General features: G+C 37.2%; 1 protein-coding gene across 2 annotated transcripts in view; it reads left to right on the top strand.

Moving 5' to 3' along the window:
• Positions 1-19,068, top strand: part of RANBP3L (RAN binding protein 3 like) — a 75,345-nt gene that overhangs the window by 38,207 nt on the left and 18,070 nt on the right. For both annotated transcript variants that reach the window (XM_007487447.3, XM_007487446.3), the window contains 5 exons: positions 682-782; positions 2,117-2,198; positions 4,014-4,116; positions 4,781-4,905; positions 5,381-5,501. In XM_007487447.3, the coding sequence (XP_007487509.1) occupies positions 682-782; positions 2,117-2,198; positions 4,014-4,116; positions 4,781-4,905; positions 5,381-5,501 (532 nt within the window). The remainder of the gene's footprint in view (positions 1-681; positions 783-2,116; positions 2,199-4,013; positions 4,117-4,780; positions 4,906-5,380; positions 5,502-19,068) is intronic.

The raw sequence follows: 19,068 nt of genomic DNA, 5'->3' as shown, positions 1-19,068 counted from the left end.
TAAACCACCCCCACCCTATCTCAAGGATCACCTCCTCTCAAACCCCAATGAGGACAGCTCAGGAGCTTGGGGAATGGCCTTGCCCCTCTGACTACCAGCCCTGCCTTCATGGCTTCATTCATTCATGCTTTTTTTCAGTGGAAAAAAAAAAGGTGTTGGTTTTCTAGTTTAGAAATATAGCATTACCGAGGTGGAATTATTAACTACTCTAAAAATTAAAAGGCAGAAATTCCTTTAACTTTATCTTTCTCCCAACTAACCGTGTAGTGTGCATGAAATTTTTGGCCATACTTGACTGTAAAGCAGGTAAAAATTGACTAGTTAAAAGTTTATTTTAAAAAGTGAAATTGTAACGCAGAAGAAAAGCATATGGCATCACTTGTTTATATGAGTATATGATTTGGGGGGTTGGGTTTTAAAATATTATTACAAAAATGAATAATATGGAAATAGGCATGGAAATAGGATAGGATATATCTATCATGGAATTGCTTGAAAGCTCCGAGAGGGAGGAAGGAAGAGGGCAGCGAAAGAAAATGAATCATGTAAACATGGAAAAATATTTTAAAATTTAAAATAGATTAAAAAAGATAAAAAGTGAAATTCTAGTTCATTTCCAGTTCCATTTCTGAAGCAGTGGCAATATGATCATTTTTTCCTGAATAGCATTTTTTCTTTCAGCTTTCAGAAGAGAATCTCCATATGCTGAGTGAGAATTCATCACCTCACCCCTTAGTCAGATCATTTCCTAGTTTACACCTTTTTAGTCCCATCCCAATAAGGTGAGTTAATAAAGGGGGCGAAATAATTTGAATAGTAATTTCTGGTGATTTGGGTCCCATTTTCCTTTTTTTTTTTGCCTTTCACAAAAAATAATTGAGATCACAAAGATAGTTAAGATTACTGTGCACTATACATAGATGCACTATATATTTCACATTTGAAAAGACTTTTGATGGCTTAATGTTATCTTATTTATTTTATTTTGGCTTAGTTGGACTTTGAACTACTGGAAAACATTCCTATTTTGTTACATATTTAGGATTAGACTATCCCGGTTATTGGATTCTCTTGTCCCTTCCAGCTGTTTCGTTATTGCTAACTTCCACAAAATACTGGCAGAGGAAAAAGTGGGAAAGAAAACAGATGAATTTTTATCTGTAGTATCTGATGAAATGTTTGGCGTCAAGAAAGGGCAAGACAAGCAAGTGATTTCATTGTTAGTAGACCTAGGCTATGTCATAATAGGCAGCTGCATGCTATGATAAAAGACTTGGCCCTAGCTGTGTGATCAGAGGCAAGTCACTTAACTTCTCTGAGATTTTTCATCTGTAAAATGGGATCACATTTTAATCATACCTATCTCACATGTTGAGAGATTCAAATGATATATGTAAACTGCTTTGCAAATCTTGAAGTATTATATAAATATGAGCTATTATGATTACTATTATTGTACTTATGTGATCATGGGCAAGTCATTGGACTTCCTCATCCATAAAATGGGGATAATATTGTACAACCTACTTCACAGTGTTATTAAGAAAACTTTCAACTATAAGAATTTGCAATATTTTCAGTATCTGCATGTATGATTTGAAGAGGCTGGAAATATCTTCTCTTCCTTCTACCAAAATTTCCCTGACCCAAGTGCTGACATTCCACTTTCAGAAATTTAATACTTTGGTTTCCTATCTCTGCAGATGTTTTTAAAAACACAAATATTCCTGCTAGAGGTAAGATGTCAGGCAAATTTTCTATCAAATATTACTGAATTGTCAGAGCTCTTTGTTTTAAATTTAGGGGCACTTTGTAGGAAATATTGCTGGCTTCCTAGGGCCAGAAATGCAGAAAGAGCTAAATAGGGAGGAGAGGGAGACAGGAGGTAAGAGGCTTCAAAATATCCACAACATAATTTTAATTTTTGTCTTCTTTCCATTCATTATCACCTCTCGTCCAGCATCAACTATACTTTGAGTTGAATTTGTAACATAGATTGTCTTGAGTAAATCTCTGTTGTCATCTAGCCCTTTCATCTGCTTTGTTTAGTATTTGGAATGATTAATATCTCCACATTTTAAAAATAATACTTAAAAATCCTCTCTTTTCTTTCAAGTCAACCAAATGAAGACAGAAGTTCTTTACAAAGCAACAGTCCTGATTTCATTTTTGGAGAAAAGATGAATGAGAGAGTTTTGGTAAGATTTTATAGTAAAAAAAAATTCAATTATCACTTTCAAGAAAATTTTCGTTTGAGTACTTCTAATAGCAACATCATCAAAACAATAGTTAAATTCTAATATACTTTTTATCTCTCTTGGATGAAATGATATACATTTTCCCCCCTTTGAACAAAAGGAGCCTCATGGGAAGCATGTTCTAGTTATTAGGATAATAGCCTGGAAACCTCAGAGGAAAGGAGCCGCATAATTACACTATATTACATTTGTAATGCTGTTATATAAGTGCTTCGGCATGTGTTAATCAAGGCAAAATCCTTTTTTTGGTAAATCTCAGCAGTCTAGAGATACTTAGATATGCTCAATTGGTAATAGAATTGTTATTTAGCGTATTTCAATGGCACTGCACATCAGCAAACTGCTTTTTAATCATTTGTTAATGAATCTTCACAAAACAATGCTCTGTTGAAGTACAGAGATGAAAACCATTATAATTACCATTGAAATGTCAGGGAGCAGAAAACAGAGGCTCATTACATTTGAGTAACTTACTCCTGGGGCACAGACTCAGAAAAACTGAATTAGTGATTGATATTTCTAATTTTAAGCAGCATCCACTTGTACAAGGTATTGTGTTGGAATTCATGAAGCTCCGATAACCAAGTTCATGTGTAATAAGGCTTAGGGTTTCACATTAAATTTTACAAACATTTATTAAATACCAACTGTATGCAAGACCTGACATTAGTTGTGGGTCCAGAGGCAAGTCCCTTTACTTGTCTGAGCCTTTGACATTTCTCAAAAAATGAGTTCCAAATTATATACTAGGTACATAGAGACAAATGGAAAAGAAAATGGCAAACCACTCCACTATCTTTGCCAAGAAAACCCCACGGACAGTATTGGTGTATTATGGTCCCTGAGGTCATGAAGAGTCAGATATAACTGAACAGTTGAATGAGAATAAGAAAAAGATGGAGGGAGGCTTGGCACCTAAGAAGTCACAGATCCTTGATGTATTGAGGTATAAGACACTGATGGGGTACAAAGCTAGCAACAAGGTGGATGTGGATACTAAAAAAAAAAGAACACCACACACAATACAAGGAAAAGTAAGACAAGTATGGAGGTGTGAGGTACAAGCTACAAGGGAAGTTTAAGTAAAAAGAGAGATCTTTCACCTGGGTTTGGAGACAGAGAAAATAGTACCTGAGCTGGTCTCAGAAAGGAAGAGGAACTTTTAAAGATAGGAATGGGGAAAAGAATCCATTCCTGTGATAAGGAGCAAAAGCACTGAAATAAAAGAAGAGTTTTGAGATTGTTGAAAACTTTGGAAAGGGCAGTTACAGTGGAGAATTTGGCAGTCAGATTGAAAGAAATTGAGAAGCGAGGGAGACAATTAGAAATAGGCATGAGAAGGTAGATGTTGCTTGCCAAGATTTTGGTTGGTAAAGGAAGGAGAGATACGCCATGAAAGTTTGAGGGAATAGCAGGGTCAAAGTGGATAGGTTGTTTTTGTTTTCTGAAAGATAGAAAAATCCTGTGCATATTTGTAGGCATTAGGGAAAGAGAAAGTAAATTAGAAATGGTAAATGAGAGAAAGAAGGATTGAGCTCTCAGACAAAAATGTAGGAGATGTGATCAAGGGTACAAAGCATGTAATAAATGTTTCTGACCAGTAATGGTATTCATTCAACTATTTTATTATCTGGTACTAATCAGGAAAAAGCTAATTTGATTAATTGTTGCTAGTGTTTGATTGTGTATGAAAACAAAACCTTTTAATTCATCATATATAAAGGACGGTATTAAAGAATACATCTTGTTTTCTAGAGTCCACAAAAATCCATTGAGCTTCACCAAGAAAAGGAGCCATATAATAGGGAAAAACCATTCACTTCATCTGTGTCTTTCCCTCTCCACTTTTCATGTACAAGTAAGGATGCCTCTTCTTTTCTGGTCCTCCTCTTCTCTTCTCTCTGTGCTTGAGATGTCATTAAGAATAGCTCATATTTGTATTCTCTTTCAACAATGACCAAGATGGAAGTATGGTTTGCATGATAATACATGTATAACACAGGTCAAGTTGCTTACTCTCTCCAGGGGTGGAGATGGAAGGGAAGGAGGGAGACAGTTTGGATCTTATAATTTTGGGAAATGTATGTTTAAAATTGTCATTATGTGTAATTAGAAAAATAAAATATCTTAAATTTTAAAAATTTAAAAATGGATTTTAAAAAGGAATAGCTCATATTTTAGAATCAAATGAGTTATATTTTGAATACACCAATTATATATCTATATGAGTAAGCAGTATGTTAAAATAAACTACCCATGCAAATAAACAAGTAAAATTCATATTTAACCCTTTTGGATTGCTAAATACCACAAAATTTGAACTTCATGTAAGAAGATTTTATTTTGACAGTGAACCAGACTTTGAGCTTAATTAGGAACAGAAAGATTGTTTTGGAAACAGAGGTTGTTGAGTGTGGCCAAGGCAATATTTATGCTAATTTATATCAACAAAGAGCACCTGCTAACATGGCATATAACCCCAGTGTGGAGACTGATTTATTTTCACTTTCTCTTGGGAATAGGCTCCTGTAGAAACACAACCCTGAAGGAATCAGCAGCTGCATTCTCCTCTAAACTATCACCAAAATGTATACTGGAGAAAATTGAAGTCATAACAGGAGAGGAAGAAGAACATAATGTGTTGAAGGTCAGTTGGTCAAACATCTCATGACCTGATAACCCTCAGGAGGGCCATCTTTGAAGATGAAGGAACGCAGTATATTTCCTTGAAAAAGCATGTGAATTGATGTTGACTTTGGATTAGATCGAGCCAATATTTCACGCGGAGTTTTGCTTCTTAAGGGAAAAGGACTTCTTGTTCACAATGAGTTTCTATTAGATTATCTAGGTAGAGTATAATTGATTGTCAGCTCCAGTAGTGGGGAGGGTGAGGAGTGGGGGGAGAGGGAACATGGATCATGTAACCTTGGAAAAATATTTTTTAATAAACAGATAAATAAAAGATGGTCTACGTAGAAGATACTCTGGAATTGCTATATCACAAGAAATCCCACATCTTTCAAAACAATGAGATCCATTTAAAAGTTGGGCTATTGAAGATACTTGAACTAGAACAAATTTGCCTGTTTGACAAGTTGTCTTCATTTTTGTTTTTCATTCAGATCAACTGCAAACTCTTTGTATTCAAGAAAACAACACAATCTTGGACTGAAAGGGGCAGAGGAACGTTGAGGCTTAATGACACAGCAAATAATAGTTCCAGGATGCTACAGTCAAGACTGAGTAAAGAAAATCAATTTTATTTCTTAACCAAATCATATTTCTCAGGGTAAAAAGGATTTCAGACATATGTACCTTAGAAATAACTATTGATATATTTCTTAGAGATTCAAGTTTTGACATATGAAGATCTCACTTTATTGAGAAGTATTTTTGCATGATTAGAATGTGTAAATAGTGCATTTTAATAATAATAATATCTGTCATTTATATAAAGATTTTAAGGTTTATAAAATTCTTTACAAATATTATTTCATTTGATCCTCACAACAACCCTGGGTAGTAGGTCTTATTATTATTCCTATTTTACAGATGAGGAAACCAAAACAAAGGTCAAGTGACTTGCCTGGGTTCATGCAATCAGTAAATGTCAAAGCCTGAATTTGACTTTACTTCTTTCTGATCAGAGATTTTGCTCTAACTGCTGAACCCCTGGGATTCAGGAAGGATACCTTTGGCAAGAATGCAAGACTCCAAAACTTAGCTTAAAAATAAAAAGAGAAATTTAAAAGTAATGTTGAATCTGGCCAGAAGGATAGTATAGGTGGAACAGCAAGATGAAAGGCTATTCCCAGAATCCATCAATTCTGGGGATTATATACTTTTTACAACTGTGGGAATGTGATGTTGTGTCATGGTGTGGATGTGATTCTAGAGTGGTAAACACTCAGGCATTGGGCAGGGGGTTAGTCATCTGACCAGAGGCTGCCTGAAGACCCTCATAGTTTAGGGGACAGATGAATGCCTGAGATGCAGCCTGATGGTATCTAGGTGTAGCCTGGAGGAGCATCTGTATATCCATCTCAAATCTAAAGGATGATCCAAAAATGATAATAATCTCAGGGTCTTATAGAAGTTATCAGATGTTCTTAAGCTAGGAGTCACAAGGACAGAAGGGAGCAAAGGAATTTCCCCTCTTACAATTTGCCTGGGCTTGGGGGGTATGACGCCCATGCCATCAACCACTGTGCCGCCTGACTGTCAATAAATTCCATAATATATTAAAAAAATGTGTTATATGGAGGTTTGGATCTGAATTTTCCCTTAAGTAATTTTTCTTTAACTTAATTTATCTTTGAAGCTAGCATTTATTAACTGTTAACTACGTGTCTGGTACCATATTAGACATTGGAGAATCAAAGAGAAAAATGAAACAGTCAGTCCACAACCACAAGCAAAACAATGTGTATATATTTAAGTATGTACAAAATAAGTACAAGGTAATTTTGAGTAAGAGGGCATTAGTGGCTTCAGCAATCAGGAAAGTTTCTATGTCGATGGTTGAAATTGAGTTAAGTTTTGAAGAAAACTGGATTCATTGAGTTGGCAGGTAGAGGGGATGGGGGGAGCAGCATCTGGGAAAACATTTCAGGGATGTAGTCTCTCCCGGTTCCAATCAGTCTTCCAGACACTAAAGTGATTTTTAACTAAAGCACAAATCCAACTGTCTCCCTCACACACAGAAACACTCAATAAATTCCAGTATATTTCCATTGCCTTCAGGAGCAAATATAAATTTGGCATTCAAAGTACTTTACAGCCTAGCCCTGCCCATCTCCCACCACCATCACCTTTCCAGTCTTTTTACACCTTGTTCCCAGTGACATACTCTTCCATCCATTGATGGAAGCCTCTGGCTGTTCCACAAACAAGGCTTCTCTCTGGCTATCCCCCATGCCTAGAATGCTATACTTCTTCTACTGTACCTACTAACCTTCCTAGCTTCTTTTAAGTTCCAACTAAGATCCTTTTCTTTACTGGAAGCTTTTGTCAACTTCTCTCTATAATTCTAGGGACTTCCCTCTGTTAATTACTTCCTACCTATTCTCTATATTGGCTTGCTCTGTATATGTTTGTTTGCATTGTAAACCTTAAAATTTCTTAGACTTATGAATGTTGGAAATTTCACCATTGGAAAATTTCATACTTGGAAAAAATTTCCTACTGATAGTAAGAACTCTATTGGAATGTGAACCCCCCTGGCATGGGAGGATCTTTCTCCTCCCTACCTAAGACTACTTTAGGACAGAAACCTTTTGCTAAACAATGGAAAGGGCTTTGACCTATGCTTAAGCATAGAACAGGAAGTTCTTTGAGTCATGATTGATTTTAGAATTAATACAATAGAGATACTTGGAATGACAGAACCAGGTCTTGGAAAATACAATCTCCACCCTACTCAGAGTAACTGGATTTAGGAAGGGCTGCAGCAAAGGATCAAGATTTAATTATTTGAGAATATGACCTTCAACAGACATGTGCAAAGCCACAGACCTCTGGGCGGTCCTGGGTTAAGCTAGAGCCACCATTGGCACAAGGAAGACATGGACAGTGATTGGTAGATGTGAGAACTGAGGGGAGGGAACTTAGATGGTTTCCTTAAAGATAGCGGGGTCTGAGGACTGGGGGGGGGGGGGTGTTCAAGAGGTTTTGCTCTGAGAGGTTGTGCTCTGAGAAGTTTTGCTCTGAAGGAGGCTGGAGGTGGAGGCCCCTGAGACTGTTTCTCCATTTTGGTCACGTGAGTGATAGGGACTGATCTCTTTTCTTTGCCTCAGCTATCTAAGGGCTTGGGCCTTTTGGCCCAGCCTAAACAGAGAGGGTATTTAAGCCCTATTCCCTTCTCCTCTCTCTCTCTCTCTCTCTCTCTCTCTCTCTCTCTCTCTCTCTCTCTCTCTCTCTCTCTCTCTCCCTCTCTCCCTCTCTCCCTCTCTCCCTCTCTCCCTCTCCCTCCTTTCTTCCTCCTGTTTGTAATTTAAAAACTCCATAAAAGGTTGACTGCTGACTTGAGTTTTCATTTAGGAATTACATAGATGAATTCCTTGGTGACCTTAAATTAATATATATATATATCAGTCTTTTAAAGTTATTTCCTTGTCACAGCATGTTGTTCCCCCCCCCCCCCCATTAGATTATAAACTCCATGAGGGCAGGGACTGTCTCTGATTCCTTTTGAGTCACTATTATGAGAGATTATGTATATTTGTGTATAAGATTATGTATGACAAGCCTGGAAAAGTAGTTCAGGGTCAGCTTGAACTCAATAAATGTTTGATTTAAATGTAGATGAGTATGTTTGCTTAAAGTGAGCTATGTCTGTGGTTCTCTATCAAAACTTGATAAATCCCTACTTGAATTTTGAGAGGAAATTACGAGATGCATTCTTCACACTTACTAAGAAGAAAATATTCATACCATATTCTGCATTTTATGCACTAATCTTTTTAGATCATAAATATTATGGATCATAATAATTGGACTATTATAATGGCTATATATATTATTTTATTATTTATCATTATTTTATTTATATTTGTTTATTTTATACATTCATTATTTAATCATTTAAATAATTAAGCATTAGTTTAAATTTAAGGATTGTCCTGCCTGAAAGGGAAATGAGTAAACTGAAATTCATCCCTTCTGACATATCTCTAATACATGGCATTTTGAAATAACATTTGTAGGAACCTTGAACAAAGCACATTTCACAATATGACAAAACATGTCACATAGTTCAGGGTTAACATTCCATAGAACAATAGATCCATAATTCTTTTAGAATCCCCAGGAGAATCTTGCTTATAAAGTCATTAAAGCCTTCTTTGACCTTTTGCCTCAAGGATTTATGTGCTACCCTATTCTCATCTAGGTTATCTGTAATAATAAAAAGGACTTTTTTCCTACTGATCAGGACTTCTTCAGGAAATTGGTAGAGAAGATCCTGCCTTTAGGTGGATCATACTTTAATTCTTTCCAGGATCCCTAGTCCTTGTCTCCCTCTGATCACTACCCTAATGATTTCAAGGAAGTAGTCCTTCCTGATGCTGTTTCGAAAAGAAAGGAGCAGGACATTTCAGAACTGATGATTAAAGAAAGATCAACAAAGGATTCTTTTTCAAATTAACCCAAATACTTCAAATTAAAAGAATTTTGAAACATTCCCTTAATATTTCTAAAAAGTTTTGGCTGTGCTCCCATACTTCTTCGGGTTTTTTGTTTTGTTTTGTTTTGTGTGTGTGTGTGTGTTTTTGCAGTGGGAGAATTGATTAGCTGCTGCTGAAAGCTGTATTCACTGCCACGTTCCTTCAGCTGGAAGTCCAGCTATATACTATTTCTTTTGTTTTAATTTTTTTGAAAATTTTATTCAGTCAATTTAGAATATTATTCCATTACATGAATCACATTATTTCCCTCCCTCCCCTTCCCCCATCCCTTCCTGTAGGTAGCCAACAATTCCACTAGGTTTTACAATTGTGTCCTTAATCAGAATCCATTTGCATGTTGTTTGCACTAGGATATTCATTTAGAGTCTACATCCCCAGTCATATACCCTTGACCCATGTAATCAAGCAGTTGTTTTTCTTCTGTGTTTCTGTTCCCACTGTTTTTCCTCTGAATGTGGATAGTGTTCTTTCTCATAGATTCCTCCAGGTTGTTCAGGAACACTGAATTGCCACTAATGGAGGAGTCCATTACATTTGATTATACCACAGTGTATCAGTCTCTGTGTACGATGTTCTCCTGGTTCTGCTCCTCTCACTCTGCATCAATTCCTGGAGGTTGTTCCAGTCCCCATGGAATTCCTCCACTTTATTATTCCTTTGAGCACAATAGTATTCCATCACCAACATATACCACAATTTGTTCAGCCATTCCCCAATTGAAGGGCATCCCCTCATTTTCCAATTTTTGGCCACCACAAAGAGTGCAGCTATGAATATTCTTGTACAACTCTTTTTCCTTATTATCTCTTTGGGGTACAAACCCAGCAGTGCTATGGCTGGGTCAAAGGGCAGACAGTCTTTTAGTGCCCTTTGGGCATAGTTCCAAATTGACCACCAGAATGGTTAGATCAATTCATAATTCCACCAGCAATGCATTAATGTCCCAACTTTGCCACATCCCCTCCAGCATTCATTATTTTCCACTGCTGTCATGTTAGCCAATCTGCTAGGTGTGAGGGTGATATCTCAGAGTTGTTTTGATTTGCATTTCTCTGATAAGAGATTTAGAACACTTTTTTTCATGTGCTTATTAATAGTTTTGATTTCTTTAACTGAAAACTGCCTATTCATGTCCTTGCCCACTTATGAATTGGAGAATGGCTTGATTTTTTACAAATTTGAGTAATTAGACCTTTGTCAGAGGATTTGTTATGAAGATTGTTTCCCAATTTGTTGCTTCCCTTCTAATTTTGGTTGCATTGGTTTTATTTGTAAAAAAAAAAAACTTTTTAATTTGATGCAATAAAAATTATTTATTTTACATTTTGTGATTTTTTCCTAACTCTTCCTTGGTCTTAAAATCTTTTCTTTCCCAAAGATCTGACATGTATATTATTCTGTATTCTCCTAATTTACTTATAGCTTTCTTCTTTATATTCAAGTCATCCACCCATTCTGAGTTTATCTTGGTGTAGGATGTGAGGTTGATCCAAACCTAATTTCTCCCATACTGTCTTCCAATTTTCCCAGCAGTTTTTATCAAATAGTGGATTTTGGTCCCTAAAGCTGGAATCTTTGGGCTTATCCTAGACTGTCTTGCTGAGGTCATTTACCCCCAAGTCTATTCCACTGATCCTCCTTTCTGTCTCTTAGCCAGTACCACATTGTTTTGATGACCACTGCTTTATAGTCTAGTTTGAGATCTGGGAGTGCAAGGCCACCTTCCTTCGCATTTTTTTTCATTATTTCCCTGGATATCCTTGATCTTTTGTTCTTCCAAATGAATTATGTTATGGTTTTTTTCTAATTCAGTAAAAAAAAGTTTTTAGTAGTTCAATGGGTATGGCACTAAATAAGTAAATTAATTTGGGAAGGATTGTCATTTTTATTATGTTAGCTCATCCTACCCATGAGCAATCAATGTTTTTCTGATTGTTTAGATCTAGTTTTCATTGTGTGGAGAGTGTTTTATAGTTGTGTTCATATAGTTCCTATGTTTGTCTCGGCAGATAGATTCCTAAGTATTTTATATTGTCTCAGGTGACTTTAAATGGAATTTCTCTTTCTAATTCTTGCTGCTGAGATGTGTTGGAGATATATAGAAATGCTGATGACTTATGTGGGTTTATTTTGTATCCTGCAACTTTGCTAAAGTTGTTGATTATTTCGACTAGCTATTTGGTTGATTCTCTTGGATTCTTTAAGTAGACCATCATATCATATGCAAAGAGTGACAGCTTGGTCTCCTCATTGCCAATTTTAATATCTTCAATTTCTTTTTCTTCTCTAATTGCTTTTGCTAGTGTTTCTAGTACAATGTTAAATAATATAGGTGAAAGCTTCTATTTGTCTCCATTGCAAATGATGTTTGCTGATGGTTTTAGATAGATACTGTTTATTACTTTTAGGAAAGACCCTTCTATTCCTATGCTTTCTAGTGTTTTCAATAGGAATGAGTGTTGTGTTTTGTCAAAGGCTTTTTCTGCATCTATTGAGATAATCATGTGATTTTTGTCAGTTTGCTTATTGATATGGTCAAATATGTGGATGGCTTTCCTAATATTGAAACATCCTTGCATTCCTGGCATAAATCCTACCTGGTCATAGTGAATTACCCTCCTGATCACTTGCTGGAGTCTTTTTGCTAGTATCCTGTTTAAGATTTTGCATCTATATTCATTAAGGAGATGGTCTATAGTTTTCATTCTCTATACCATTTCTTTTATTTGGATGTTAAACTTCATCTTATGGGGGATTGCTGGGTGGCTCACTGGATTGTTAGCCAGGCCTAGAGATGAGAAGTCCTGGATTCAAATTTAACCTCAGACACTTCCTAGCTGTGTGACCCTAGGCAAGTCACAACTGGCTAACCCTTAGCTCTATTCTGCCTTGGAACCAATACCCAGTATTGATTCTAAGACAAAAGGTAAGGGTTTTGAGGGGGGAAAATATCAACTTGTTCCTGGATTGTACCTGCCTAAGCAGAAGAAAGATGTCATTCTCCCTTTCTTATGAATTGCTACAGGGGACACAGAGTATCCTTCTCAAGTTTTCATTACTATATGTATTTTTCTGAAGCACAAAATAGAATAAGCTCATAGCCTTAATGGGGTAACTCTATCTATACAGGATGGCACGGTTAGGACTAATCTAGAGTAAATGTGTTCTACTAGTATAGGGCAAATGCTGTTGATCCTTTGTCTTGATTACTTCTGAAAAATGGGGGGAAATGATCATGAATAACAGAGAATTTCTATTTCTTCACAATATAGTAGGAAAAATAGTGAGGACATGTATGGCTGTGAGAATTTTAAAGACATAATTGCCTCTTGAAAGCGACAACTACTGGGCCTGGAGTCAGGAAGACTTGTTTTCCTGAGTTCAAATCACATCTCAGACACTTAACTAGCTGTGAGAAAGTTACTTAAGTCCTAGTTTCCTCATCTATAAAATGAGCTAGATAAAGAAATGACAGACCACTCTAGTATCTTTGCCCAAGATACTAGTATATTAGTTACTGAGGTACTAAGTATCTAGTATCTTAAATGGGGTCATGAAAAGTTGGCCATGACTAAAAAATAACTAACAACTGCCACACAATTCTTACTTAATTACTTACTTAATTACTTAATGGACCTATGAGTTCTCCTCATACATAGACTATAGACCCTTGATATCTTTTCATCCTGTGTGATCTTATCCTTTCCAGCCTCTAAAAGGCATTCACCCAATGTTCTGGCAGTTTTCCTTTCATTGTTTCACTGTTTCCTTAGTGTCTGTTTAGCACATATCCTGGGACTGCTAAGTGCTTTCTCCTTCTTTGGTATCCACGTCTGTACTAACACTGTTTTGAGTCATTCTTGTTAATAGACTTCAGCCCATTATGCATCTTTCATTTTCTCTTCAGGACACTTTACAGGTTTTCTCTTTCTGAGGTCATAATGTTCCATGATTAGTGCAATGGAGCATCACCAGGCAAATATTGGTGTTAAAAAGAGGGTCTCCTGCAGCAACAGGCAACTTAGAATCATTGAAAACATGAGTTTCCCAAGGCCAATTCAGCTTAATTTCTTCTATTTCTTGAGTCTAAAATATTATCCATTTATATCACTTGTCTTCTGCATATGGACCAATGGACTGGTTCATTGGGCTGCACATCTAGTTGGTCAGATAATCAATGAGCATTAATTAAGCATTTACTATTCACCAGGCACTGGAGATTCAAAGAAAGATGAAAGCATGGTCCCTGTCCCCTCTAGCAGTTCTAATAAAGCAGACAATATCCAACCACAGGTCATGATCTGGGCACTAGGCATTCTTAACCTTTACAGATTTTTCTGGTATTATTAATCAATTAATCAATTGGTCATCAAAACAATTTGGTACTGGCTAAGAGACAGAAAGGAGGATTGCCTCCATGTGGGATTTCTTGGCAAAAGTCCTGAAGTAGTTTGCCATTTCCTTCTCCAGCTAATTTTATAGATGAGGAAACTGAGCAAAGAGGGTTAAAAGCGACTTGTCCAGCGTCTCCCAGCTAATAAGTGTCTGAGTTCAGATAGGAACGTGGGAAAATGAGTCTTTCTGACTCCAGGCCCAACATTCTACCTATTGTACCCCCAGCTGCCCCTTTATTAGACACGAGGGCTATCCAGATTGTAATTCGGACAGGCAGCTATCTCTGCTAATTTCACCTGCTACTTAAAGAACATCAGTTCATTGATGCTGTCAGGAAGGTGTGTTTAGCAGGCCAGTGCAACATCTGATGCCTGGTTATTTGTGATCCAATCCAGCAGAATGCGGGGGTACAGAATGGCACATAGACCAAATTAACGGTTTGCCTGCATGATTTGGTGTTGAGATTTACAAGTGTGAGTCAGAGAGTGAGAGTGTATATAGCACGTCTGAAGCAGATGGTTGCCTCGTCTATGAAATGAAGGAATTGGACCAGATGATCTCTAAGGGCCTCTCTAGCTCTAAATCTACGATGCTATGAAGTTGCTGATAACATTAAGAATGAGGGTCTGGCTTCTGTGAAGCTCAGTAGATCAGAGTAGGTGACTTGTAGGAGCAAGGAAGCGGTACTGGGATCGGCAGAAACAAGCACAGTTCATCGATACGTCAATCCTTTAAACTATAAATGGCAAGAGAAACAAAGACACAGAGAGAAACCCAGAAACGGAGTGAGGGGAAAGAAGGAGGAGGAGGGTAAGGTGCGAGAAAGAGTTTTTTAAGTGTTTTCTATATGCCAGGCACTGTTCTAAATCCTGGAGAGAGGAAAATAAGAAAACAAGCCAGTCCATACTCTCACTGAGCTTGCATTCTAATTGATAGAGACAAAATACAAAGACAGCAGCCTACCTAAACCTTGTCATGATACCCAGGTTCACTAGTCCCTGAGGTGGCCCAAAGGTGCAACCATCCCCAAGTTTCCTGGCAGGCAGGATTTGGAGCAGCCCCAAGGAAGAGCTGGAAGGGAAGAGTAGAGACTGTAGGATCTAGTACCCTCCTTCCACACATTCATAGCAGCATTTGTGGAGCGAAGAAGAAAGCAGTCTGAGCAGGGTTCTGAGCCCACAGTCTTCTTCACAAGAGGGAAGGAAACACCCACTTAGCCATGCAAGAGGAGCCTTCAGATGGAGAGTGAGAATTGTGTGAATGTGAGTCCACACGTCTCCTGTCCTTTGCTTTCATGTATATTGGTACTAGATGTGGAAGTGATCTAGTTTATTCAAAAAGGTATCAGCTCGTTGAATGAAGATCAGATATAAAGAGTACCAAGAATGAAATTAATATTGGTCGTGGCTCTTAAGAGTTAGCACCCATTGCTCTCCATTCCCTGCTCTGCCCCCTTACTTTTCCACAGTTCTCCTACAGTCAGAGCAAAAAGAGAAAGGGGCCTTGCTAGACTGGATTCTGCTCTTTATCTGTTTCATGGGTTACCAACGCCAAAATATTAGATATCTAGTGAACAGCTTTCTGGCGATAAGCTTCTCCATACTGAACTGGGCTTACTCTGATTACAAACATGTTCCATTGCTGCTGGGTATATTCCTTGGGAAAAACATCCAAAGCATGTACCCCAATGGCTTGCACTTCTGGAACCCATGAAGCATCAGAAAAGAGCTTTGTGGAAAAGTTCATATTTTACCATGAAAAATAGTTGTTGAATGAAGATATAATTTGTGGAGAACTTCCTGGCATTTGGTGTTTACCTCAAAGGCAAAGTTGAGTGTAAGAGGGGGCGAAAAAAACAGGAAACCTCCCTGTAGGGCTTAATTGCTTTTTTCTAGTATGCACTTAACATTCAGTTCAACTGTACTGAAGAAGGAATCAACTTCATAGGAGAAATTGGACCTTTAGTATGGCCTTCTTGGGCTTGACCCTGAAACACCATACTTAAACTCTATAATTTTGGTCACAAGCACAAGCAAGCCTTCAGAGAAATTACAGCTACATTGAGCCCCTTTGTTTATATTGCAAGGACATGTTTTGTTGACTCAGTTTTTCCAGGGCAAGGATTCTTCAAGTCGCCTGTTGGAATTCCTTTGCTTCCTGGAATTCCAGTGCAGCATAACAGAGGACAGAGAAAAGAGAAGCAAAATGCCATAGTGGTAAACAGAGCTGCAAATTAAGGCAGAACCAGAAATAAGACTTCACGATACTGACTCTGAATTTAAAAAGTCACTATGTTGGTTTGTGTTTTGTGATAAAAAAAAAAAGCCAGACATTAAAAAAAATATTATCTTGTTTTGAAAATGCAAAGAAAAGAAAGTCACCATATCTAATGTCAGGAATATTTTCTAAAAAGAAACAAACCCTACTTAGGCATAGTTTAATAGCTTTGTTTTTAAATTTCCTTTTATTTTCTGATTGAATTTCTTTCCCTCCCACCTCTTTCCTCCACTGAGAAAGCAAGATAAACAAGGCACATTAGAAATATGTATAACCAAGCAAAACAAATTCCCATATTACTATGTACAGTGGCAAGAGTTCCAGTTCTGAAGACATGAAAACATCTTAGTTGTGTGGCTCTGGACAATTCACTTAACCTTTTTTGCCTTAGTTTCTCGTCTGTCAAATAAGCTAGAGAAGGAAATGGCAAACCACTCCAGTAACTTTGCTAAGAAAACCCCAAAATAGAATTACAAAAAATCAGACATAACTGATAGATAGATAAACAGGTAAGTAGAAAGATAGGTACATAGATGATAGATATGGGAGAGAGAGAGATGAAGAGAGACAGAGAGAAAGACAGAGACAGAGAGAATCTATACTGAGTTAATCATCTCTCTATTAAGAGGTGAGTATTTAGTCTTGAGTACTCTGGAATTCTGATTAATCATTGTGTTGATTAGTTTCTTAGTCTTTCAAAGTTATTGCTGCTATTTTAGAAATTGTTTTCCTGGTTCTGAGTTATCTCTGCATCAGTTTATACAAATCTTCCAAGGTTTCTCTGAAACCTTCCCCCTTCATCATTTCTTACAACATGATAGTATTCTATCATCTGGACATAGCATAACTCATTTAGTCCTTCTCTAATTGTCGGGCACCACTTCATGTTCCAATATGGTGCTGCCACAAAAAGAGTTGTTATTAAAATTTTACTATATATTAATCCTTTTCCTCTTTCTTCAACTTGTTTAGCATAGACCTGTTAACAGATATTTTGCATGACTTAATAGCTTTTGGAGTCTTAATTCCAACTTGCTTTCCAGAATGTTCAGATCTGTTCACAGCTCTGCCAACAGTGTATTAATATGTGCCTATTTTCTCACAGTATTTGTCATTTACTTTTTTTTGTCAACTTCACCAATCTGAAGGGAGTGAAGTGAAATTTCAAGAGTTGTTTTAACTGACATTTCTCTATTAGTGACTAAAAGCATTTTAAAATATGATTATCAATAGCTTGAATTTCTTCTTCTGAAAACTGCCTTTTTTTACCCTTTGGTGTCATTTATCAGTTGGGGAACACAATTAAATAACTTTATACAGCAATGTAAGATGAGAGGCAGCATGTAGGCATGAGAGATCCAGGTCAGAAAGACCTGGATTCAAAACCTGCCTTAGAGCAGTTAGTTGTATGATGCCAAACAAATCATTTGGCCTCAGTTTTCTCAGCTGTAAAATGAGTGTGCTGGACTTGGCAGCTTCTAAATTCCCTTTTCTTTCTAAATCCCTGATCATATGAAATTGAACTTATGCTGAGCATTAAAGGATATAGAGACTGAAAAAAATCACTTTGTCCTTGGTACAGTGGAAAGAGTACTGGCTTAGGGATCACAGCCTACATTCAGGTCCCTACCTCTGATGTTTACTACCGGTGTGACCTGGGACAGGTCACTTAAAACCAAACCTTGGTCCTCATCTCTGAAGAAAGGGGGTTGAAGTAGATGACCTCTGAGGTCCCTTTATGTTCTAGATCAATTATTTTTGTGACCTTTTTTTTTCAAAGTAGAACCTCAAAACAAGGATTTCAAAAATCTAGCAGTTTCCAAATGCCTAATACTCTGGAAATGGAAATGAATATAATTTAAAATGTACCATATTTTTCTACTTTTCCTCCTCTTCTTAATAGTATTCTTGTTCTTTTTTCTTGTTCTGGTTCCCGTTGTTCTCTTGAATACCAGTATTTTTTCTGTTCTTGTCTAATCTCCATTTTTATACTGTTGACATTACACCAGTTTCCAAGGCCAGAATCAATATGAGACTTCCAGATATTTCTCTCTAGCACTGATACTTAAGAGGTGAGGCGATTATTTCCTCTAGAGCAGACAATTGATTCCTCTAGGATCCCATTGCCATCTTACCTTTGTCCTAGGTCCCACCTTCCTCCTAGGAGAGTGAATTTGCCTGGGTACCTGAATTCCTAGTGATGATTATACCCATTGCAGACTCCTCTGACTTGCTACTTGGCCTGGAAACTTCTATTACACAAAATATCTAAAATCATCTTGGAGGAGAGATGTGGCAGTAACAGAGACAACATGGTTTACCCATTGCCATTTTTTCTTATGATAAACTCAGTCCTCTCTTGTTATTAGCTTTCTCTATTTTCCCTTCTTTTCTATTTCTTTAACACTTTATTGATTGAAATGGGACAGACAACCTCTTCGTATACTTCACTGTCTGTCCTCTATGATCAATGCACTAATCAGAACTCTGAAATCTTTCCATGTAATTTCACCATACCTCCCTTTCTATAATTTCCTTTGCAGCTCTCTACTACTGTTACTAAACTCTCCTTTCCCCTAAATATCTTATTTTATCACATTCCTCCCGTCTTCTGGTACTCAAGGTATCAACTTATTTTTCCCTGAAGAAATCCCATCATTTGGTACCCTCTCAAGGCATCCTGTTCATTCTCTCTGTCTGTCTCTGTCTCTCTTTCTTCCTCCTCTCCCTCTTTCTCTGTCTCTCCCTTCTCCCCCCCCCCTCTTCCCCTTCCTCCCCAAAGGACCAGGAGAAAGAACTGTAATACTAATTGTTCCCCACTGGGACTTTTAGTTTCTACCTTGGTCAAAGTTACTCAGTAACCACCTCCCTTCCACATCTAAAAGTCGCTCTAAATTCTTTGGCTTTGGTGGTGCTATCATCTGTGAAATATGTCTCCTTCCTCTCCATAAAGG

Source organism: Monodelphis domestica, chromosome 3 (genome assembly GCF_027887165.1).
Source record: "Monodelphis domestica isolate mMonDom1 chromosome 3, mMonDom1.pri, whole genome shotgun sequence".
Taxonomy (NCBI): domain Eukaryota; kingdom Metazoa; phylum Chordata; class Mammalia; order Didelphimorphia; family Didelphidae; genus Monodelphis; species Monodelphis domestica.
Note: the sequence above shows the minus strand (reverse complement) of the source record. Positions and strands in the feature narration are given on the sequence as shown.